Raw genomic sequence first — 25,101 nt, 5'->3', positions numbered from 1 at the left:
ACTACAGCATACAAAATTGAATAGTAAAGCTTTGTCACACCTGAAAGGAGTGTTTGAGGCCCTGGACAGTGGGAAAAGAGGAGGCAGAAGGGCAAGTGCTGGTTACATCTCCTGTGTTTGCACAAGAAGATACTGGGGCGGGGGTGGGGTGCTGAACGGGGAGGGGGAAAATATTTTTGAAGATATTGTCATACCGGATGTGATGGAAATAGCGAAGGATGATCCCCTGAATGTAGAGGCTGGTGGAACAGAAATGGGCATGGGTAAACCAAACCCTGATTCCAGGAGGGAGGGAAAAGAGAGAGACCTGAAGTGTGGGAATTGGGGTGAACACGGTTAAGACCTGTCAACTGGGATGCAGGGCAATCCTCAAAAAATTGTACGACACAGTGAGTGGGTTTGATGCTCTTTTGGATTTCCAGCTGATGTAGTGTTTATTTTCTAGAGGGAAATTGTGCAAAATGATGTCGGGACACACGCCCACCTTGCTGCACTGCTCAAAGAACGAGAGAGAAAAATGTGACACCAACATCAGACAAATTATTGCGAAAGTCTGTAAAAGTTCCATATAATCTGAAAGTGGGCACCCTACAATATGCTTTTCCTGGTCCCTCTTCAGTAGGTGTATGGTGTGGTTTCTGCTGAACTGAAAGTATATTTTCTGAAGATACGCACCTGCCCAACTCTGGAGATGTGAGTGTTATTCCAGGTGTTATTGTCCACTAGGATGGTTCGATTGGCCATTGCTGTGATTTGATAACCATAATCCCACCAAGACATCACTTTAGCATCCTGAAAAAAGCAGGGTCAATTTAGCACAAGCCAGCACTGAAGGGAAATTCCATTAGCCCACATCACCAGCTTTCTTGAAGCAGCACAAGTCATCTCTACAACACCATGGTAGAAACTCGAACATATAAAGAACAATAGGTAGGAAAATACCTAATGTTCCATCCAGCCTGTTTCACTTAACTGCAATACCTTATTGCATAACATAGATATGCCTCACTCCAACTGGAGCTGTTTTATGCTCTGGAGGGGCAGAAAAATAGGAAAAACCTCAGACAATTAGAGGAATAAAACCTGGAAAATTATGACAAGAGTTTAAAAAAAAAGCTCTTTTTTAAAGGTTTCTTGCTTTTGGTGATACATGCTACACTAGCAAAATAATATTTACAGATCTGCATTTGCCCTGAGGGCATTCAGTTACATAGTGTGGGTCTGGAGTCACTTGTAGGCCTGACCAGGCAGGGCTGACGGATTACCTGGAAAAACTCAGCAGGTCTGGCAGCATCAGTGGAGAAGAAAAGAGTGGAAGGGTCACGAAGACGCGAAACGTCAACTCTTTTCTTCTCCGCCGATGCTGCCAGACCTGCTGAGTTTTTCCAAGTAATTCTGTTTTTGTTTTGGATTTCCAGCATCTGCAGTTTTTTGTTTTTATCTTAGGGCTGACAGATTCCCATCCCTGAAGGATATTTATTTTTAAACAATCTGGTACCAGCTCATTAATTCTCTTCTTTATTGAATTCAGTTTCACAACTTGTCCAGGAGGGATATGAACTGATGACATCTGGATTACTAGTCTAGCACTATAATCACTGGGTTACTGCACCCTATAGATCTGTTTTTTTTTAAAACTACGAAAGTCAACAGTGAAGGTGTATTTCAAATCACTGACAAAGGATACAGAATCAGTATGATCACAGGAAGAGTGAAGTGTGGAAGTTAGGATAATCATTGGCACAGAGGGTTCCGAGAACATTAAATGGTTCAGCACGAGTATCCTGCACTAAATACTATTATTCAAAGAACTCAAGCTTAGCAGATACAAGTTAGATAAGTGCTAGTCTATGAGCTTGTAACAGAGGCCTAATCGTTCTTCATTCCTACATTACCAACATACAAGTTACATTTTGCACAAAGCACATTCTGCTTCACACAGGGAGCCAGCAGAGGTGTGCTTTCTGGCTTCTGCCGATCTCGTCTGAATCCAGCCAATAGGTGTGCCCTTACCTCTGGGGTGTTGTGCCTGAGCCAGTAGTAAGCCTCCCTGAAGTCATCAAAGATAATCCTGCTGCCATCTCCTCCACGGGCAGACAGCACGATGGACGGAGAGGAGTATGCCTCGCTGGTCACCCAGGTGGAATGAAAGGTGTAGGTAATTAAGAAGAAGGTCATTACAAGCACCATTCCACTCGCTACCTAAATGAGAACAGATTACAGAAAAAGTTATTGAATGCTTCCATTGTGGCCAGTGACAACAGAAACTTCTCCAAAGCAAATGCAAACTACTGTGGGTGGAAATCTGAAATAAAACAAAATGCTGAAAATACTCAGCAGATCTGGCAATACCTGTGGGGAGAGTGTTAATATTTCAGGTTGATGAACTTTGATTAGAATTGGAAAATATTAGAAATGTTTTAGGCAAGTGAAAAGGGACTGGGGGTGGGGGGGTTGGGCATGTGAGGTAAACAACAGAAAGAAAGGTCTTTGATAAGGTGGAGGGTAGGAGAGATTAAATGACAAAAAGGTTCATGGTGCAAGACTAAAGGGAGTGGTAATAGAACAAGTAAATAACAAAAGAGGTGTCTAGAGGTTGTATGAATGACAGCACCCTGTAGAGCTACCACTTCAGCTTTACCACCTTCAATGGCTATTCTTCATAGGCAGTCATAAATATTAATTGCTGGCAGGTTACATTTCAGTCCATATGCTATCATCAGCCAATACCCACATGCACTTTCCAGAAATTAGGGCTGGAGTCCTGGTTGAGCATTCCCTGTCTAACTCAGGAACGCTGAAATGCCAAATGTAGTGGCCTTATTGCCACATTGACTGATGCCTCAGACTGTACCTGAGAAATTACAGCCTGTACCTGTTCCAAACCCATGAAGTAAAGGAGAGGTTGCAATGATGTGGAGCAGGTGACAGTGAAGCTGCACAGTAACTGAACACCAAGGGAAGCACAAAGCAAAATTGTTTTCTGCCACCTTATCTGCAGCTAACTTGGAAAGATCACTGCAAGAAAATTCTGCGTGTATGTGTCCTTGAAGCGCTTCACCTAATTAATCACTTTGAGAACATAATGGTGGTTATGAAACTAAACTGCACCAGTATTTCCTTAAAAAAAAAACACTGCTGGCATTGATTAATGGCAATCAAACAGAATACACAGCTCAACATCCGTTTAAACAAGTGGACACAACTTGGTCTGGAGGACAGCACCTCTAGTAATGCACAAACCTCAGTACTGCAATTGAGTACGGTTAAATGCTGCTGTAAGGCTCAAACTCACTGACCCAGGTACATATTTGCAGGGGACTGATCAAACTAATTGTCCGGATGGTGCTAACTTGAGTGATTAAAAGATTTTCTGGAATATACACACAACCTTACACCCAAATTTTAATTGTGTTTGTAGCTTTGTTACATTAAAAGCTATCCATCAAATTCTTTGTTACACATATCATCTGGGTTATCTAAGTCAAACTGGCACTGTGTTCAGGTTGGTGGGTGTGAAACTGGCAAAGCAGGTTCTTGCACTTAATTACATGATCATCAATCTAATAATAACATACTGAAACTTGTAGCTTAGGCTTTCAGGTTACTGTTGCCTCACTTCTTCAATGCTTCCTCAACTCCTTCAACAGTAGCTACCAAACCTGCGACCTCTTATCACCGAGAAGGACAAGGGCAGCAGATGCATGGGAACACTATCTTCTCCAAGACACACGCCATCCTGACTTGGGACTATATCGATGTTCCTTTACTGTTGCTGGGTCAAAATCCTGGATCTCCCCCACCTAACAGCACTGTAGGTGTACTGACACCACATGGACTGCAGCGGCTCAAGAAGGCAGCTCACCACCACCTTCTTGAGGGCAATTAGGCATGGGCAATAAATGCTGGCCCAGCCAGAGATGCTCACATCCTATGAATGAATTAAAAAAAGTCTTTTTGGAGGAACAGACTGTCTGATCTACAGGTACCTTTGCTGTTGCCATGGATTGTGCTTTTCTGGAGCTCTGTTAAGATTGATATTGATACAGTGCCTCACCCCCGCAGTCTCCCTTTTCCTCTAGAAGGCCGGCTGATGGAAGAATATAGGCGGTGACAGCACTTCAGTGCCACTTCCAAACAGCCAGCCTTCATGGAGCGAACTGAGTGGTGAAGGGAATTGTCATCACATCTGATATCCACAGTGGTCAAGCAGAAGTTGGAACCCTCTATGATTTTTTTTCTCCTAAAGGCTGGAGGATGTACAGAGCAACTGCAAATACTCCTACTGTTATCCCGCTTGAGATCAGCTAACTCAATATAGAAGCGAGTTTGGAACTAGGTACTCTTCTGATCAGTATGGCCCAGTGCAGTTAACAACTGAATAATCAGGGCAATATCAGTCACAACTAGCTACCTTGCTCAGGTGGCTATCCTTAATGTGTAAGCCTAGGCAGTGATGACCACAGAGCATCATGGCTCACTTCATCCTCACCCATGGCTCAATCTGCTCCAGTCCACAGCCCCCGGCAGTGCAGCCTGCTGCCATCCTCACCCAAAATCCAGTAGCTATCATTGGATGGAGATCAGCAGCTAAAAATATGGCTGAATTTCCATGTCGTAGTCTTGGGGCATTGATGCCAGTTGTAATGCTCCACCTGATGCCTCAGCCAGGATCAGCCAGCTCAGCACATCCTAGTGAAACAGCTTACCGGCAATGCCTTCACCCACTTGGCCATCAGAGCAGTTTGTTAGTGTAACTTTAACAACATGGTTAGTGCAGCAAATGGCTTGCCCCAGAGGCTGATGAGGATCATACCTCATTCTTAATCGGATAAGTGGAATCCTGCTGCTTTTTTAACTTTTTATCTGGACGGCTGATATCCAAATTCTTTATGTAAGTTGACAGCACCTGAGAAACACCAATTCCTGAGAGTATACACATCACTGGGGCCAGGACCAGCATAAGCCGAACCTGTGGAGATAAGAGAAACATGCAAATGAAAAACAAAGATAAAAGACTGGCTGATACATTTTTCCCGAACACTTCTTGGATCTGTATCCAGAGGTGTTATGACGAGGATGCAGTATAGGCTATCTACATACTGTTTACACAGTGCGCCAGAGGGGTGGAGCTGGATAGTGGTTGGGGCACTGATCAAGCCAAATGAGCATCTAGAGGAAATGGACGTTTGACAGGAAGAGTGTAGTTTCTACTCAATGTACTACCTCATTTCACGGAATAAGTCAGACCGACCCAGAATTTTACTTGACCTTTCCATATCAACCAGGGAGAATATTAAGTCCTTCTCTGTTGGCCTGATCCAGTGAGATTACTGGCACAATATTTCAAAGTAGCTCCACTGGGTGGACTGCAGGCTGTTATATTCCAGGATGTCACCTTACTTGCTGGAGAAGCAGATTTCATCGTGTCCTGCTATTTTCAAAAAGGTCCATGTAGGATGTATGTGGTCAAAACGTAATTGTGATTTAAAAAAATTTTTTTTCATTTGTTGCCTAATAGCCCTTAAGATGGCGGTGAACCACCTTCTTGTACTGCTGCAATCCATTGGTGTAGGCATATCCACAATGCAAGGTCAGGTGGTCCACCTGGTTTTATTCCTTTTTGCATTTGTAGTGGTTTGGTACAACTGAGAAGCCTGCTAGTCTATTTCACAGGGTAGTTAAGAGTCAAACACATTGCTGAGGGCCTGAAGTCACATGTGGGCTAGACCAGGTAAGGACAGCAGATTTCCTTCCTTAAAAAAGTACATTAGTAAACCAGATGGATTTATATGACAGTCAATGATGGTTTCATGGTACCACTAGTGCGAGTAGCTTTTAATTCCAGATTTATTAATTAATTGAACTTAAATTCCACCAGCTGTCGTGGTGGGACTTGAACCCGTGTCCTCAGAGCATTAGCCTAGGCCTCTGGATTACAAGTCCAGTCACATTATCACTATGCCACTGCCTCCCCCCTAAAAGTTTAGAGGCATCGATCTGATGGTGCTCGAGTGTGGAAAAAAATCAATAGCTTCATAGGGATGTCAAACAAAACTCTGGTGAAGCAATGATTTTACTCTGAACAAGGAGGGGCAACAAGGAGGGCCAAAATGTACCCCTCTAAACCTTGCTGCACCACAACATATCCCATATGAATGTACTGTGACACCCAAATCCAGCTTTGCATAAGAACCAGCTTTGCATAACTGCTTTCTAACCAAGTGCATACAGATAGATGGAATTTGGAACAGAAATGTAGTTCAGGTAATAAGCAGGCACTACAACTGGATATAGGCACACACTGCACGTTATTTCTTCCTCATTAAAACACAAGCATGGCAGTATAAGTCTCAGTGCATGGTGTGGCAAGTTCAATGCGCTGGCTTGAAGGACTGGCTGCTTTTAGGTGTACCGTTGAGTTAATCACTGCAAGGAACAGGTAAATAGATAGGAGAAACAGGAGTGAATCTTGGAGCATGTCAGAGAAATTCCTAACTGGGAACCACAGCAGTTTTGTTTTATCTTCTCCCTTTTTCTTTAGAAAAATAAGGGACTCATGAAACACAATGTCACAGTGTTGAGGTAACAAGTGACAGAGTTTGACCCTATTAGTTGCTCCTTTCAAAGCAGTTCATAGAAAATTTTGTTTTAACTTTAAAATATGAAGTGTGTTAAACAAACACACAACAGGTCAGGGATTTACCATCTCATTAGAGTTAAGAAAACAGAAACAACTGGGAAAATCAGGGCCTCAGTGAATAACTTATAGCTGTGAAGGGTTGTTGGGCTTTTTTGACCTGTTGACCGATGCACTAGAGGAGGAGGAAATGTTCTTAAATCACAATTGCTACGTTTGAACGTTATGCAGTACACCAAGCGTGATCCTTTACTCCATCACCTCAGACTGCTTCCTATGTGGCAATTCTGTAGTCATCAGGACTTGATGTACAGCCTCATGGTACTACCCAGCCTTGGTGTTTATTTTTTTTTAGTAACATGCTTAATTAGAGAGCAGGAGCATCGAGCTGGATTCAGGTGTCTCAGTTCATAGTGCAAACGTTTCACCAATATTCTCAATGAATCTCACTGGCAACACTGTACATGCGTTGGAAAAATTCTTACCATCACAGCAGAGAAGTACATGCTGGTGACACCGTACATGATGATGAAAATCCTGGCATCTGATAAGTTGTTGAAACAATAGTACAAACCGACTGCAGGAGGAAAGCAAAAGAAAATAGTGCAGTCAGACACAAACTAAGCCGTGCAATACTTACAAACTGTTCCCAAGTTGCAGATTCGTGACTCACACAGAAAAACAAAGAAACTAAAGATAATTTCAATACCATCTTCTGTGATCTCAACATGATCTGAAGTGCCTCACAGCCAATGAGTCTGGACAAATAACCCCTAGAATGAGGCAAAGTCTCACTGTGACAGTCTTAGAATTTGAACCGAGTTTAAAAAAAAAACAATACTGAAAATAAGTAGGATCTCTAAAAGTGATTGTTCTCCACCTTCCTCACCCCCGCCCCCCAATTATGTTGATGCCTTAAAAACCAACTGGCTCACAAAGGAAGGAAACCAGCTGACTTTGCTCAATTTAGCCTAAATGTAACTTCAGTGTCACAACAATGGGGTTGACTCTTAATTACTTGCTGAAGTGATTCAGTGAGCCACTCAGCTACATCAAAGCACTACCAAGGAAACGAGGGAGTGAGTGGTTTGGTAGCTGAAGAACCCAAGAATGTTTAGGTGGGGGAAAAAACGCCAATTTCTCCAATAAATACTACAGTAGTGTCTCAAACTCGGTTGTCCAAAAACCAGAGATGTCTGCAAACCGGACATTTTTAGAATGTGCCATGTGTTAATTTGAATTGAGTGAAATAAGAAAATTTACCTGGACAATTCAGCCGGATGCTACATTTACACGGTACGGTGATGCTTGTGCGCTGGTCTATTCCCGTGCTCCAAGTGACCCTTGACCCTACCCGTCCCGGCTCGACCCCAAACCACCCATGGCCTGAAATGCCGGACCCGAAATCCGGCAAGGCTTCAGGCCTGAGGTTGCGGGCTTTGAGACATTGTAACTCTTTCGAGTACAAGCACGTTTCCATCTGTTCCTATTCAGATGAAGTTACATTGTTTCATAGTTTGCCATTGTGAGATTTGAACTCTTGATACTCTTTTGAGTAAACCTGTTTGCATCTGTTTCAGATGAAGTTACATTGTTTCATAGTTTGCCATTGTGAGATTTGAACTCTTGATAGTTTTGCCATTGTGAGATTTGAACTCTTGATCTTAGGGTTACAAACCCAGTACCATAACCACTTGGCTATTTAGACATTTGAGACATTGTACTTGTACGACTTTTAGTCTTTTAGACTACAACGTAGTTACAGCAACTGGCATTTAATCCTTTGTTACACCACTTAATAAGCTAAAGTCCAATGATTTAAGGGCCAATTATTGACCTGGTTAGAAAATTGATTGAGCGGCAGGAGACAAAGTAGGAATATGAGAAGGTACTAATCCACAGGATGAGACTAGTGGTGGTCCACAAAGATCTGTGTTAATTCGTTTTATTTGTTAACGACTTGGATGGTGGAATAGAAAGGCACATATCCTAATTTACCGATGACACAAAGATAGGCAGCATTGTAAGCACCACAGATAGAAGGATAACATAAAAAGGTATTTGGCAGAATTGTATGTTCCTCCTCAGGTGGGTTTGTAGGTTGGGGGTGGGGCGGTGGTGAGAATAAAATTTCTCAGATGCCATTCCTGAGTTCCCACTCACCTTGACCTCTCCACAATTTTACACTTGGATGGGCGGGGCCTAGGCCTGCCACAATTGAGGCCCTTAAGTGGCCAATTACTGACCACTGAAGAGCTATTTCCAATTTTCAGGCTGCCTGGAGAAACTCCAGGACATGGGGAGGGGGCACCCCAAAAAAACCGTGTTCCGGACTCGGACAGGGAGTGGTGGGGTGTGCCTCCATCAGCAGCCTCCTATTAACATCGGGTGCACCCCCACCCCTCCCAGAAACTCCATCCCTGCAGATCCTCTCTCCCACCCCACCTCTCCACCAACACCCCAAACCCTTTCTGTCCACCAAGCCCCCAGGCCTCACCTACTCTGGCCGCCCCAGACCCCCAAAACTTATCTGGTCCTTGACTCTCGGGACTTAGGCTCTGGGGACTGCTTGCAGTTCTAGTCCTGTCCACTGCAGCTTCTGCAGCTGCAGGGACTAGAAAGCTGCAGCTCTCTGAGGCAGGACTTCCTCCTGAATGAGGATCGGAAGTCCTGCCTCTAGCCAATTAACACTTGTTTGAGTGTTAAATGGCTGCAGAATAAGTAGTGACGGCTGGGGACTCTTTGGATGGCAGGAAGGGAATCTCTGCTCCTAAAAATCCTGGCAATTGACAAAGTGAAGGGCAAAACTGTGGCAAGTTGATTTCATGTAAGCAAATTCATATGAGGTCATCCACTTTGGATCTAAAAGAATAGAACAGGGGACTTTCAAATGGCACAAAGCTAGAAACAGTGGAGGGTCCAAAGAAACCTGGGTTTCCAGTACATAAATCATTAAAGTGTCATTTACAAGTACAGAAAATGATCAAAAAGGCTAATAGAATGCTGCTCTTTACATCTAGAGAATTAGAATGCAACAAGGTACAAGTCATTCTTCTCATATACAAATGCCTGGTAGGACCACACCTGAACTGTACACAGTTCTCTAAGCACCACACCTTTAGGAAGGATATATCAGCCTTGGAGGGAGTCAAGTGTACGTTTACTAGAATGATACTGGGACTCCGAGGGCTAAATTGCAAGGAGCAATTACACAAACTAAGATTGTATTCCCTGGAATTTCAAAGATTAAGGGGTGATTTGATTGAAGTTTTCAAGATATTATGGGGAACAGATAAGGTAGATGGAGAGAAACTATTTCCAATGGTTAGGAAGTTTAGGACTGGGACATAGTCTAAAAATTAGATCAGACATTCTAGGAGTGAAATTAGGAAACATTTCTACAAACAAATTTGGAACTCTTTCGTAAACAGCAACTGATGTATATCAATTGTAAATTTTAAATCTGAGATTGATGGGTTTTTGTTGTTCTAAGGCATGAAGAGATATGGGGCAAAGGTAGGTATATGGAATTAGGTTGCAGATCAGCCATGATCTCACTTATAGGAACAGCAATAGGCCATTTAGCCCCTTGAGCCTGTCCTGCTATTCAATGAGCTTGTAGCTGATCTGTGGCCTAACTCCATAGCATAATTCCATGGTCACATTCTGCTCAATGCATTCACACAGACAATTACATACAACAACATGCAATGATATCGCACGTTTAATGTAGAAAAAGGTCCAAAGTCTGCAGCGGTTCAAGTTGGCCCAGCCTCTTCGAAGCAACAAATACTGTTAAAAAAAAATAAGCATTCCTCTTAAATCTCATCTTTAAAAGGTCTTTGGGTGACTGGAGTTCTTTTAACAGCTCACAAAAGCTTTCAGATGGGATGTTGCACAAATCCACGTGCCTAATGCAGGTGGAGTGTGCACGTGCACTGCTTTCACATTCCCTAGCAAATATGCCTACCTGGAAACATAAAGACGAGGAGTTGCAGGTCAAAGTAATATGATGACCAAGTGGTAGGCTGATGTTCGGAGACTGAGGCAATGATGGGAATGTTGTTCTTTGCATAAGAAGGATCCAGTAAAGAGTAGAAGCGGCCAGTCCATGGGGAAATCTTGCCTGCAATGAAACCAACATATCTAGTTATATTCATAAAAACACAAGTATATTAGCTGCCACAATCTGTTAATTCACTGTGAATATGATATAAAGCAGCTTTGATTCCTCGTATCAGAGGTCTGAGTCAGGGGGAAAGGTTATGGAAGCAAAAGTTACTCAACCTTAAAGGCAGCAACTATGAGGGGTCATGACAGGAGGTACACAAGTTAGCAGCTAGCATAGAAAAAGGTAAACCTAGAACACTGCCTGAAATTCAACCTATGAACGCAGCACAAGAAGGCAAATCAGGGCTAATGTTAGCGTGATCACTAGTGGAGTGGACTTCTGGCAGTGGAGATCATTTCCCTGTGGATTCACAAGCAGTTATGCACCTTGATGGTGGAGGGGTCCTGGGGTTATTTATGGACAGATGGTCACCTCCATCCATCTTGTGAGCAAACCGTATGCTTTGAATTTCACAGTGAAAGTCGCCGGTATGCCAATCCAGGAAGGAATATTAGGAAAGCTAGTAATCTAAAAGGAACAGGGAGAAAACAGTACAGGAAACTCATTAAGGAAATACAGGAATAGTTACATAATCTTCAGGAAATATTTGACCACAATTGTGGAATGTTGCAGTCATATACAAATTATAAGAATAGAGAAATTGATTTTCCTGCAAATACAGAGACAACCAATCAAAAACAGTAGGGGGTACGCTAATCTTCCCCCCTCATTTTGCATACAAGCTCTCAGGAATCATCACCCAGAAACAACTGTGCCCAGAAACAACTGAGGATCAAAAATATGGACTGGATTGGCTGACCAGCTTGTTGCTGTGCTTGATTTCTATGTAATTCTAAGCAACATACAGCAAGAGAAACATCTGACCACAATACGGACCACCGAATGAAAAGTATTATTTTTCAGGGGAGGAAATCTGCCATCCTTAACTGGTCTGGCCTACGTGACCCCAGATCCAAGCAATGTGATTAACTCTTCGCTCAAAATGGCCTACCAACCACTCAGTTGTAGGTGGTTCACCATTACCTGCTCAAGGGCATTAAATGCTGGCTTTACTAGTGACACTCATATCCCAAAAACAAATTTAAAAGAAGTCAGATCATCACTGACCTCGCACATACCCCCTTTTTTTTTTTCTGGTATTAGATAGTGCTTCTGCTGTCATTAGGGTCAGAGAGCAAATAGACCACTGTTTTGGCTGTGACTGGGGGAGATTGATGGGAAGAGTGGCAGAGGTTGGGGGAGCTGCAACGAAAGGAGGGAAGGAAGGCGTAATATAACAAAACAAGCAGCAATATTGTACCTGTCAGCATCAGCACTGCTCCCGCAGACAGAACCACCAACCCAACCAGAGAGATGACGCTCTTGAAAAGAATCTCAAACTGCTGCGGGTTTAACTTGCTGCGTAGGTAGTCAACAAATGCATGGATTTGGCACAGACCAAAAACACCAAGTGCAGCCATATGCTCTGAAGACTGGACGGGCTGAGGGAGGAAGAAAACCAAGTAAAATGCTTCTTCGTCATATGACCCAGAGAGAAACTGCACACAGGGCATAAAGTATTCCATATCCAAACATTATTATTTTATGGTTTCTTTTGAAAAGCAGAATCATTTTCTGACAAGTACAATATAAGAGAAAAGAAAGTTAAATCAGAACGTGCAACAAACTTTGAAGTGTATGTACCAGGAGCCGGTTAATTTGAGCGTTAAAAGCTAAACGATAGAGAACAATGAATTCCAACTTACTTGACCTGAAATTGCTGTATAAGTGATTCAGGACTCTGGTAAGGAGGCACTGCATCTGCTGCTTAATTAAGTGGGTTGTCTGTTTGGAAACTGGCTGCATATACTTTGCAAAAAGAACCACAGCCCTGAGTTGTTTAAGGGATTCAATAGGGTAATTACAGAGAAAAACTTCCTCTGGTGGAACAATCCTGACCAAAAAAGCCTTATTTTGCAATTAGACTTGTCATTTAAATGTGAAATCAGGAAGCACTTTTTATCACCAAAAGAAAGTGGAAATCTGGAATACACTCCATCAGAAGGTTGTGGATGCTGGGAGTTAATAGAAAATTTTCAATATGGGAGGGTGATAACTTTATTTTTAGAAAGGGAATTGAAAGATATGGATCAAGGTAATCAGAGCTGAGGTATACATCAGACATTATCTAATCAATTAAATGGTGGACATGATAAAGGAGCTGAATAGCCAGCACCTGTTCCTCTCTGAAGCTGAACTTGAACATCAAAGTTTAAAGAGGATAATTGTAAGGTTTAGTTTTATGTCGACAGCTGGACATTATAGTCTTGCTTCACACTGTGCTGCACAATCTTGTACAAAGTTCCTCCATTAGGATCTGGCTTGGTCTGATGTCCTTGACACCTAGGCTCATACATGTAGAGGGGCTGTCAACACATATGGAACTGTACAGCAGCATGATCCAGAATCATTGGAAGAGGAGGACAGGTCAGTAGAGAATGGAAATAGCTTTACAGACCTGGAATCCCACAAAGGAGATCTGCATTGAGAGGATGGTTCCAAGGCTGTACACTGTGCAGTATGCAACGTAGATCCGGTGGGAAAATCGTCCAGTCAGCATAAGGATGAGTACATGAAGTGGGATCAGATTAATCAGAAACACGTAACCGCCCCATGATGAAACCTGAAAGAAACAAAACACACCAAGAATATAGCAGTAATAAAATTAGACTGGCGCCATTAACTGCACCAACATTAACTGCATGCTAATATTAATAATCAAAGCATTCATATGAAGTGCCTCTATTTTAACAAAGGCATTAATCCATCTATTTATGTAAGTTAGAATCTACCTTTGTTCTCCCAGGCGGCTATGGTCATGTGTTGGGGTAGTGCTGCTGAATGAGCCTTGGAGTTGCTGCAGTGCATCCTGTAGATGGTACAGCCAAAGTCATGCTTTGCCAGTGGTAGAGGGAGTGAATATTTAAGGTGTTGGATGGGGTGCCAATCAATTAGGCTGCTTTGTCCTGGTTGGTGTAGAGCTGAGTGCTGTTAGAGCTGTACTCATCCAGGCAAATAGAGAGTATTCCATCACACTTCTGATTTGTTTTTTCCAGATGATGAAAAGACTTTAGGGAGTCAGGAGTGGAGTTACTCATCACAGAATTTCCAGCCTTGACCTGCTCTTGCATTCACAGTATTTATGTGACTGACCCAGTTAAGGCTTGATCAGATGTTGGGTGATAATAATGCCATTGAATATCAATATCTTTCAAACCCAAGCCTGAATGTTGTCCGGGTCTTGCTGCACATGGGCATGGACTGCTTCAGTATCTGAGGAGTTGTGAATGGAGCTGAACACTGTAATCACCAGTGAACAACACCACTTCTGACCTTATGATGGAGGGAAGGTCATCGACACAATAGCTAAAAAGGTTTGTGCCTAGGATGCTGCCCTGAGTAACTCCTGCACTGATTTTCGGGGCTGGAACGATTGGTCTCCAACAGCCACGATCATCTTCCTTTGTTTTAGGTATGACTTTAGCCAAGGAGAGTTTTCCCTCCCCGCCAATACCCACTGACTTCAATTTTGCCAAGGCTCCTTGATGCCACACTCAGTCAAGGGCAGTCACTCTCACTTTACATCTGGTATTCAGCAACTTGGCTACATGTGGACCAAAGCTGCAATGAGTTCTGGAGCTAAGTGATCCTCGCACATCCAATCTGAGCAACGAGCAGGTTACAGGAGAATGAGTGCCATTTGATAGTACTGTCGTGACACCTTCCATCACTTCTCTGATTATTGAGAGTAGATTGATGGGGTGGTGATTTGTCCTGCTTTTTGTGGATAGGACATACCTGGGAAATTTTCCACTGTTAGGTAGATACCAGCGTTCTAGCTGTACAGGGACAGCTTGGCTAGGTGAGCAGCTAATTCTGGAGCACAAATCTTCAGTACTACAGCTGAGTGTTATTGGGAGGCACAGCCTCTGCGTTTAGCTGTTTCTAGGTAACTTATGGAATGAATCAAATTTGCTGTAGACTGGCGTCAGGAGGGGGCTGAGGTGAATCATCCAGTTGGCACTTCTGATCGAAAATGCTTCAACCTTGCCTTCTGCACTCATTGCTGGTCTCCGCCAACATTGAAGATGGCGATGTTCATGAAATCTTCTCCTGTCGTTAGCTGTTTAATTGTCTATCGCCATTCAAAACTGATGGTGCTCATTGTTAATTATCGTAAACCATAGCATACAAGTCGCCCCTTCACACAAGACGACCCAATTTTTCGTGCCCCATAATTGTGCTTTTGCATGTACTTAGCATATAATTTGATGCCCTTTTCAGCCACAACATGCTATACTCAAATTAGTAGTCAGACTCAATTTTTGACCCAAAAACACATCTTTTACTTACTGGTACCTTATAACGGGACACGAGGGATCAAACAGGCGTTAAAGGCTGCATTGTGAAGATGTGCAGGAGTTTAAGACACGTCCACTCTTCGCATAGGATGACAATAGCATTTCAAAATGGCAACCATCCATACCCATGCTGCTGTTTCACTTTTATACACTGCATACAAGTTGACCCTGTTTTTGCAGGGATTTATTGAGGCTCTGAAAGTTGACTTGTACGCCGACATCTACAGTACAAAGTTCAGATGGCCATACTATTTAAATACTCAAGGGCCAGGTTCCATTACTTCAGTGTTCATTTTACTTATTAACATAACTTGCTCATAAAATTCAGGAGAATAATAAGGGTCAAGAAAAGAGGATGAGAAAAAAAGACAAGGGGACATCAAAATACACCAAATGTTGGAAACTCCGTCGATTGAAGAGGTAAAACAAAACCAAACGTAGTGCAACACAATAGCCACAAGTCAAAAACTGATCTTAAAAGGTCTGAAGAAACTCTAAAGTTAGCAAAATAGCTAATCTGGAAATTTGTAAAGGTGCATTTTACAAAAGACGTTAAACTCTTTTGTTTTCGTCCAGCCATCGATCTCTAGCACCAATGACAATGCCAGGGAAGTTAATGTTTTTTTAAACCTGCCTAAAATAGCTTAAATTTTTTTGATTTTCAGATCATTTATTTTCAAGGGATTGGTTATTGCCTTCAAATCTTAGTACAAAATTCCGAACTGCAATTTCATCCCCTTTTTAAAATATATACTTCATGTCTCAATGTTTAATTGTGCAAGTTAAAAAATGAAGTGCACCCATAACCTGCCAATTTTCAAAAATGACTCTGAATTGAAAATAGAATGTCTGAAGAGCAATGGATGGCATCAATCTGCTAGTCGAATTGCTATGGGGCTGGAGTCAAATGACTATGCTATGTGTTGAAGGTATAATAATGTTTTTCTGGTTTATTGTGAGGTACGCTTATGGGGATAAGTATAGTTGGGTCTGTCTGTGTGATTTAATTACATTTGGAATCAAGTATATAATTAAAGCTTGAAATCATTAAAAGAAGCTAGGTGCTTTACATGCTAATAAGTAAACATGGATGCTGGCTTAGCATGTAAGGTATGAAGGGAATTTGCATTTTAGATAAATGAGGGATCTTAGTCTGTTTACAACTAGCCAGATAAGCAAGGCTAAGGGGTGTGTTTATTTTTCTCCAAAGGTTACTGACAATATTGGCAACATAAAAGTTTTTTTTTAATGAGGGAGATACAGTTTCAAAATATATGGAAGTGTAGAATTTACATATTAAAAAGAGAGAAACATATATAAAGGAGAATGAAAGGCCACGTTAGAGAAGGCCAGGTAAAACTGTATGAACTAGCCTTAATGAAGCCTCCAGTCATCTGTGGATAAGTCTGCTATTTAACAAAACTGAAGTTGGGGAAAAGCCATTTGGAATTCCACTGTCAAGTGGGTATTGTGTTAACTTGCTGGTTCTGTTTTAAATCTAAAATCTATTTCGGACTGTTTCCTTAAAGGGGATGTAACCGGGGGTCAGGTTAATTAGGAGATTTAAGATTGTTATTGTAGTAATTATAGTCTAATATATGTGCTTGAAATCTTTTATTTTATTAATAAATATTTTAATTTAATTTTTAAAACCTCTAAAGGTCTTGGTGGACTCATTACTTCTGAATTCAGTGCACACATTTTATCATAATAAATACAAATTGCAAAACCATTGTGATAGCACGACCAAGTTTACCTTGTGGATTTAGTCCGCCTGGCACACATTATCTGCCACGTCATAACAGCTATTGTCATTGGATATTGCATTACAGCCCTTGTAATCTCCACTCATTTCAGATACCAATCCCTGGTGCCTTTGAATCTATTTTTATAAATGTTCAGGTTTTGTAACAAGTTTTGTAGCATGGATTGTACACCCAAATAGGCGTGTGTCTTTTGCCATCTTCATCTACTTGATGTCCTATCACACAATCACCAGTAGCTAGATTTGATAAAACTGATGTTGGCCTGCTGGTAGCCTGCACATGGTAGCATTTGAACAAGTAAAATAAACAACCCAAAATAAAGTTCTTCTGACAGGACCGAGTATGGGAATTGATAGTGTTTGGCTAGCAGCCACGAGATTAGCAGTAAGGCAGCAGCAACAATTTTCACTGGATACTGCTGCACTGAGCATTGTGAATGGGGAGCTTTCTGTCCGAGTCTGTGCAGTGCATGGTTCCCTCAACATGGGAGGAATATGCTCAGTAAGTAACATAGTATCCATCTCAAGATCTAATCTTAGAATCTGAAAACTCAGGTGGCAGTCAGTTGGCCCATCGTGCCAGCTCTTTGAAAGAACTGTTCAATTAGTACTGCTATACCACTCTTTTCCCAAAGTCCTTTAAACTTTTCCTTTTCAAGTGTATGTACAACTCCATTTTGAAAATTATTTGTTTTTTTTTGGGAGTCACAACTCACTGTGAACAAAAGTTCACAAGATGATCACAGTTACTGTAGCTACAACAATCTGAAGAAAGCCCTGGTTATTCACACAATTCTGCCAAGTTAAACTTAATTGAGGACTGCTATATGTGGCTGGGGTGGGTTTGTGACCAGGGCTTCCTGTAAAACCTTGTTTACAAGCCAGGAGGTCATGAATCAGGACGGAACCCAGACATTTCCTCCTCCTCACAAGATGGCAAATCAGCCTCACCCATTTCCTAAAATGAAGCACAAGCAAAGACCTGGAACAATGCGACAACTGTATGCGTGTTGGAGGATGCTGGCTAACCAAAGTTGGGGACAGGGTTAAACCAGAGAATATATCTTTACTTCCTACTTCTGTCAGGCGCCAGTTAAACACAAAAAGCAGGAGCAAGACATACGGTCCTTTGAGTTTGCTCCACCATTCAATATAATTGTGGCTGATCTATACCTCAATTTTTCTTCCCTGCAGTATCCTGCACAAGTGGACAGGAGTCAACAGGTGAATTAATCACTTTAGAATTCCCAGATCCTGACCTACTCTTGAAGCTACAGCATTTATATGGCTGATCCAGTTAAGTTTCTGGTCAATATTAGCATCCAAGGATGTTGATGCATAACCCAGGATACCCTTTTGCAGTCTCTTTGCATGGGACTCATATTTTACTTTGCAACAACTTTGTATTGTCAATAAACTTGGATACATTACATTCAATCCCCAGAAATGTCATTAATGTAGATTACAAACAGCTGAGGCCCAATCATGAACCCCTGCAGTATGTCGCCAGTTACGTTGTCAACCCAAAAGTGAACCGTTTATCTCTTCTGTTTTCTGTCCGCTAACCAAACGTCAAACCATGCTAATATACTACCCACAAGCACGAGCCCCAATTTGCCTAATAATCTTTCACATGACTCATCTGCGCAACTCAAGTGCCGTGCAATGATCACTTCCAACAGGAGAGAATCTAAGCAGCTCCAAGAGACGTTCAATGGCATTACCATTGCTGAATCCTCCACTATCAATATCCTGGGGTTTACCATTGACCAGAAACTGAATTGGACCAGCCATATAAATACTGTGGCTACAAGAGCAGGTCAGAGGCTAGGAATTGAGGGGAGAGTAACTTCACCACCTTCAGCATTCACTCCCTCCACCACTGACGCACAGTGTGTGCCATTTACAAGATGCCCTGCAGCAACTCACCAAGCCTCCTTCAATAGGACCTTCCAAACCCTTTACCACCTAGAAAGACAAGGGCAGCAGATACATGGGAACACCACCACCTGAAGGTTCCCCTCAAGCCACACACCATCCTTTACTGTCACTAGGTCAAAATCCTGGAACTCCTTCCCTAAGAGTGCTGTGGGTGTACCTACACCATATGGACTGCAGCGGTTCAAGAAGGCAGTGCACCACCACCTTCTCAAAGGCAATTAGGGATGGGCAATAAGTGCTTGCCTAGCCAGTGATGCCCATATCCCATGGAACAAATAAAAACAAAAACCTTAGTGAATATTCTTTTCAAAATCCAAACACACTACATCCACCACTTCATCATCTACCCTAAAAGTCAGAGCCTTAAAAAGCTGTAGCAGAATTGTCAAACATGGATTATATGATTAGGTAATGTGCTCTGTTCCCACATCCCTAAAAACAGATTCTATCACTTTCCCCACTACTGATAACAAGCTCAAAAACCCATAGTTTCCTGCTTTCGCTCTCCCTTTCTTGAAATATTTGCTACCTTCCAATCCATTGGGACTGTTCTAGAATCTAGGAATTTCTAGAAAATCAAAACCAATGCAGTCACTATTCCTGCAGCCATCTATTAAAACCCAGTGATGCTGGTCATCAAGCTCAGGGAATTTGTCAACTTCAAGACCTATTCATTTCTCCAGCACTATTTCTTCACTAATAATAATATCCCCAAGTTTGTTTGCATAGTTCCCATTATTTAAAGAATGTTTTTAGTATCTGCTACCGTGAAGGCAGATGCAAATGTTTGTTTAATGTCTCTGCCATTTTCCCATTCACCATTCTAATTTCAACTTTCTCTGCCTCTAAGGGATCCACATTTACTTTCACTAACCTCTTACTTTTTACATTTTTAAAGAAGTCTTTACAATCTGTTTTAATGTTCCTAGCTAGTTTACCCTATTCTCTCTATCAATTTCTTGGTCAGCCTTTGTTGAATTCTAAAATCCTTCCAAACCTCAGGCTCACCACTTCTTGTGGCAACATCATAAGTCTCTTCCTTTAATCTTACGCTACTTATAACTTCTCTTGTTAATCACTGCTGGACCATTTCCCATGGAATTATTCTTTAAGGGAAAGTATATTTGTTGCAAATTATGAATTAAATCTTTAAACATTCACCATTAATTACTGTCAACTCTAGTTTCCCCATTTAGCTTGACCAACTCAACCCTCATACCAATGTAGTTTGCTTTATTCAGATTTAAGACTGCAGTTCAGTATAAAAATCAATCATGTTATGATCATTACCCCCTAGAGGCTCCTTCACAACAAGGTTATTATTTTCTCATTGCACAATGTTAGATTTAAAATAAAGTTTTTCCTACTTGCTCCCTCAACAGACTGATTTAAAAAAAACATTCCATAAACTAATGATTGATATTATTGCTGAAAATATATCTTGTGCAATCTATATGGAAATTACTGTTCCCTATGATGACTATACTATCCTTGTTACTTGCACCTCTAATTTAATGATTTATACACTGGAGTAAGTACTTACCATGTAGAAGTAGGCCAGTGCACACATAGCAGACCAGTAGATGGAGCCAGACTTTACAGACTTAATCCACATGTAGTATGTAAGCAACATGCAGAAAATAGCAATACCTGCACAGATACACAGCAAATGTTATTTTTTTTAAAAAAGGCGGCAAACTAATCAACAAATAATTTAGGAAATCACTTCCATCCACCTTGTTGCCACCACGCTTCTTTCAGCAAGATGATAACTTTTTTTATTCATTCATGAGATGTCAGCCTCGTTGGATAGGCCAGCATTTATTGCCCATCCCTAAGGTTGTGGTAAGCTGCCTTCTTGAACTGCTGCAGTCCATGTAGTCCAGGTATACCCACAGTGGTGTTAGGGAGGGAGTTCCAGGGCTTTGACCCAGCAACGATGAAGGAACTGCGATATATTTCCAAGTCAGGATGGCGGGTAACTTGCAGGTGGTGGTGTTCCCGTGTGTCTGCAGCCCTTGTCCTTTGAGGTGGTGACAGTCGTGGGTTTGGAAGGTGCTGTCTAAGGAGGCTTGATGAGTTCCTGCAGTGCATCTTGTAGATGGTACACATTGCTGCCACATTGTATCAGTGGTGGAGGGAGTGAATGTTTGTGGATGGGGTGCCAAATCAGGCGGGCTGCTTTGTCCTAGATGGTTTCAAGTGTCTTGAGTGTTGCTGGAACTGCACTCTTCCAGGAAAGTGGAGAGAATTCCATCACACTCCTGACTTGTGCCTTGTACACGATGGACAGTCTTTGGGGAGTCAGGAGGTGAGTTCCTCGCTGCAGAATTCTTAGCCCCAGATCTGCTCTTGTAGCTACAGTATTTATATGGCTAGGCCAGTTCAGTTTCTGGTCAATGGTAACCCCTGGATGTTGACAGTGGGGGATTCAGGGATGGTAATGGCATTGAGTATCAAAAGGCAATGTTTAGATTCTCTCTTGTTGGAGATGGTCATTGCCTGGCACATATGTGGCACAAATGTTACTTGCTACTTGTCAGCCCAAGCCTGAATATTGTCCAGGTCTTGCTGCAATTGGACATGGACTGCTTCACCACTTCAGGAGTCACGAATGGTGCTGAACATTGTGCAATCACCAGCATTGTGCAATCACCAGCAAACATCCCCACTTCTGACCTTATAATGGAAGGAAGGTCATTGATGAAGCAGCTGAAGATAGCTGAGCCTAGGGCACTACCCTGAGAACCCCTGTAATGATGTCCTGGTACTGAGATGATTGAGTTCCAACAACCACAACCATCTTCCTTGGCAGTCACTCTCACTTTACCCCTGGAGTTCAGCTCTTTTGCCCATGTTTGAACCAAGGCTGTAATGAGGTCAGAAGCTGAGTGATCCTGGCAGGACACAAAATGAGCGTCAGTGACTAAGTAATTGCTAAGTAAGTGTTGCTTGATAGCACTGTGGATGACCCCTTCTATCACTTAACTGATGATCGAGAGTAGACTGATGGGGTGGTAATTGGCCGGATTGGATTTCTCCTGCTTTTTGTGGACAGGGCATACCTGGGCACTTTTCCACACTGTCAGCTAGATGCCAATGTTGTAGCTGTACTGGAACAGTTTGGCTAGGGGCATTGCAAGTACTGGAGCACAAGTCTCCAGTACTATTGCCTGAATATCGTCAGGGCCCATAGCCTTTGCAATATCCAGTGCCTTCAGCCATTTCTTGATATCACATGGAGTGAATAGAATTGGCTGAAGACTGGCATCTATGATGCTGTGTTATGTACCGCCTGTAACATGTGGGAAGTCCTTGACGCTCCTTGAGCTCTGACCGATCACGTGTGCAGGAAGTGCCACCAGCTGCAGCTACCTGAGCTCTGAGTTTCGGAGCTTGAGCGGCAACTGGAGACACTGAGGTGCATCCGCGAGGCTGAGAGTTTTGTGGATAGCACATTTTTATACGTGGCTTACGGAAGTGCAGACAGAGAGGAAATGGGTGACCATCAGTCAGAAGGAAGGTGTCAGGCAGGTAGTGAGGAAATCCCCAGGGTGCAACTCGCTCGAGAACCGTTTCTCTGTGTTAGAAAACGGTGAGAGCGATGGTTCCTCTGGGGAGTGCAGCCATGCTCATGGTACTGTGAGTGGCTCAGCTGCATGGGTGGAGGGGGGCAGGGAGGAAAAAGAAGGGAAGAGCAATAGTGGTAGGAGACTCGATAGTAAGGGAAACAGAGAGGCATTTCTGCAGCCGTAGACGTATCTTGCCTCCCGGGTGTCAGGGTCAAGGATATCACTGAACGGCTGCAGGGCATTCTAAAGGAGGAGGGCAAATAGACAGAGATCGTGATATATATTGGTACCAATGACATAGGTAGGAGGAGGGATGAGGTCCTGCAAGCAGAAGTTAGGGAGCTAGGAAGCAGATTAAAAATCAGGACCTCGAAGGTAGTAATCTTTGGATTACTTCTGGTGCCATGCGCTAGTGAATATAGAAATAGGAGGTTAGTCCAGATGAATGTGTGGCTGGGGAGATGAAGCAGGAGGGAGGGCTTTAGATTTCTGGGACATTGGGACCTGTACAAGGAGGATTGGTTGCACCTGAACCGGAATGGAACCAACATCCTTGTGGGGAGATTTGTTAGGGTTGTTGAGGAGGGTTTAAACTAACTTGGCAGGGGGGTGGGATCCTGAGAGGAAGTTCAGCAGGGGGAGATGCATAGCCAAAGTTAGGAGAGAGAGCAAGTAAGTCTGGAAGGCATAGAAATTATAGGCCAGTCAAGGCACAAGGGAGTTTCGCAAGTTTGGATGGTATTCATTTTAATGCAAGGACTAATCTGACTAATAAGGCAGATGAGTTGAAGGCACAAATTAAAACATAGAAGTATGATGTCATTGCTGTCCCAGAGACATGGTTGAGAGAGGGGCAAGGTTGGCCGCTCAATATTCCAGGATATAGGGTCTTCAGGCGAGACAGGGAAGGAGGTAAAAGAGGAGGGGGTATTGCAATATTGATCAAGGAATCAATTACAGCATTAAGGAAGGATGACATCTTAGAAGGCTCCTCAAATGAAGCCGTATGGGTAGAACTGAAAAACAAAAAACAAAAACCAATTACGTTGCTGGGAGTGCACTGTAGCTCCCAAACAGTCAGAGAGAAATAGAAGAGTAGGTATTTAGGCAATTTCAGAGAAGTGTAAAAACAATAGGGTAGTAATAGTGGGGGTGGGGATTTCAACTTCCCCAACATTAACTGGGTTAGTCATAGTTTGCTAGGTTTAGAAGGAGCTGAATTCTTAAAATGCATCCAGGAGAGCTTTATAAGCCAGAAGGTAGAAGGTCCGACAAGAGAGGGGGCGGTCCTGGGCTTAATTTTAGGGAATGAAGCTGGGCAAGTGGTAGAGGTACCAGTGGGGGAGCATTTTTCAGATAGTGATCATAACTCAGTTAGATTCACGGTTGTTATGGGAAAGGATAAAGGCCTCTCAGAGTTCTAAATTGGGGGGAGGCCGATTTTAATATGATCAGATATTTGGCCAGAGTGGATTGGGAGCAGCAAATTTTACGTAAATCTGCGTCAGAGCAGTGGACTCATTCAAGAAGGAAATAGGGAGAGTACAGGGCTAACATAATCCAGTAAAGATAAAGGGTAGGACCAACAAATCCAGGGAACCCTGGATGTCGAGGGATAAATGGGATTGGATAAAGAGAAAAAGGGAGGCTTATGGCAGATTCCGAGGGCTCAAAACAGCGAAAGCCCTAGAGGGGTATAGGATGTGTAGGGGGGAACTTAAAAAGGAAATTAGGAGAGCAAAAAAGGGGGCATGAGAAAACATTGGCAAGTAAAATAAAGGCAAATCCAAAGTTATTTTACAAGTACATTAAGAGTAAGAGGATAACTAGGGAAAGAGTAGGGCCCGTTAGGGACCATAGTGATAATGTGTGTATAGAGCTGGTAGACGTAGGTAGGGTTCTAAATGAATACTTTGTGTCGGTGTTCATAAGTGAGAGGGACGATGTGGGTATGGAAAACACGCAGAAGAATATTTAAAGAAATTAGCATAGAAAGGGAGGAGGTTCTAAGTGGTCTGGCAGGCTTAAAAGTAGATAAATCTCCAGGCCCGGATGAAATATATCCCAGGCTGTTGAGTGAGGAAAGGGAGGAGATAACTGGAGCACTGGCAACAATTTTCAATACCTCTCTGGCCATAGGAGAGGTGCCAGAGGACTGGAGGACAGCCAATGTGGTACTGTTATTCAAGAAGGGAGAAAGGGATAAACCAAGGAACTACATGCCATCAGTCTAACCTCAGTGATGGGGAAACTAATGGAAGCAATTCTAAGGGACAGAATTAATCTACATTTGGAAAGGCAGGGATTAATCAAGGACAGTCAACATGGCTTTGTTAGGGGAGGTCATGTCTGCCCAAATTGATTGAACTTTTCTATGAGGTGACCAGGTGGGTAGATGAGGGCAATGCATTTGACATAGTCTACTTGGACTTCAGCAAGGTCCTGCTTGGGAGATTGATAACGAAGGTAACAGCCCATGGGATCCAAGGCAATTTGGCAAATTGGATCCAGAATTGGCTGAGTGACAGGAAGCAGCGGGTGATAGTTGAGGGGTGTTTTTGTGACTGGATGCCTGTGTCCAGTGGGGTTCCACAGGGATCGGTGTTGGGTCCCTTGCTGTTTGTGGTATATATAAACGATTTAGACTTGAA

General features: G+C 42.6%; 1 protein-coding gene across 2 annotated transcripts in view; it reads right to left on the bottom strand.

The window, feature by feature from the left end:
- stt3a (STT3 oligosaccharyltransferase complex catalytic subunit A) overlaps nucleotides 1–25,101 on the bottom strand; it is a 67,459-nt gene that overhangs the window by 11,254 nt on the left and 31,104 nt on the right. For both annotated transcript variants that reach the window (XM_041174532.1, XM_041174531.1), the window contains 8 exons: nucleotides 20,422–20,528; nucleotides 13,270–13,434; nucleotides 12,073–12,253; nucleotides 10,611–10,766; nucleotides 7,126–7,217; nucleotides 4,817–4,972; nucleotides 2,014–2,202; nucleotides 676–792 (listed from right to left, as the gene is read on the bottom strand). In XM_041174532.1, the coding sequence (XP_041030466.1) occupies nucleotides 676–792; nucleotides 2,014–2,202; nucleotides 4,817–4,972; nucleotides 7,126–7,217; nucleotides 10,611–10,766; nucleotides 12,073–12,253; nucleotides 13,270–13,434; nucleotides 20,422–20,528 (1,163 nt within the window). The remainder of the gene's footprint in view (nucleotides 1–675; nucleotides 793–2,013; nucleotides 2,203–4,816; nucleotides 4,973–7,125; nucleotides 7,218–10,610; nucleotides 10,767–12,072; nucleotides 12,254–13,269; nucleotides 13,435–20,421; nucleotides 20,529–25,101) is intronic.

This window comes from Carcharodon carcharias, chromosome 25 (genome assembly GCF_017639515.1).
Source record: "Carcharodon carcharias isolate sCarCar2 chromosome 25, sCarCar2.pri, whole genome shotgun sequence".
Classification (NCBI taxonomy): Eukaryota; Metazoa; Chordata; class Chondrichthyes; order Lamniformes; family Lamnidae; genus Carcharodon; species Carcharodon carcharias.
Note: the sequence above shows the minus strand (reverse complement) of the source record. Positions and strands in the feature narration are given on the sequence as shown.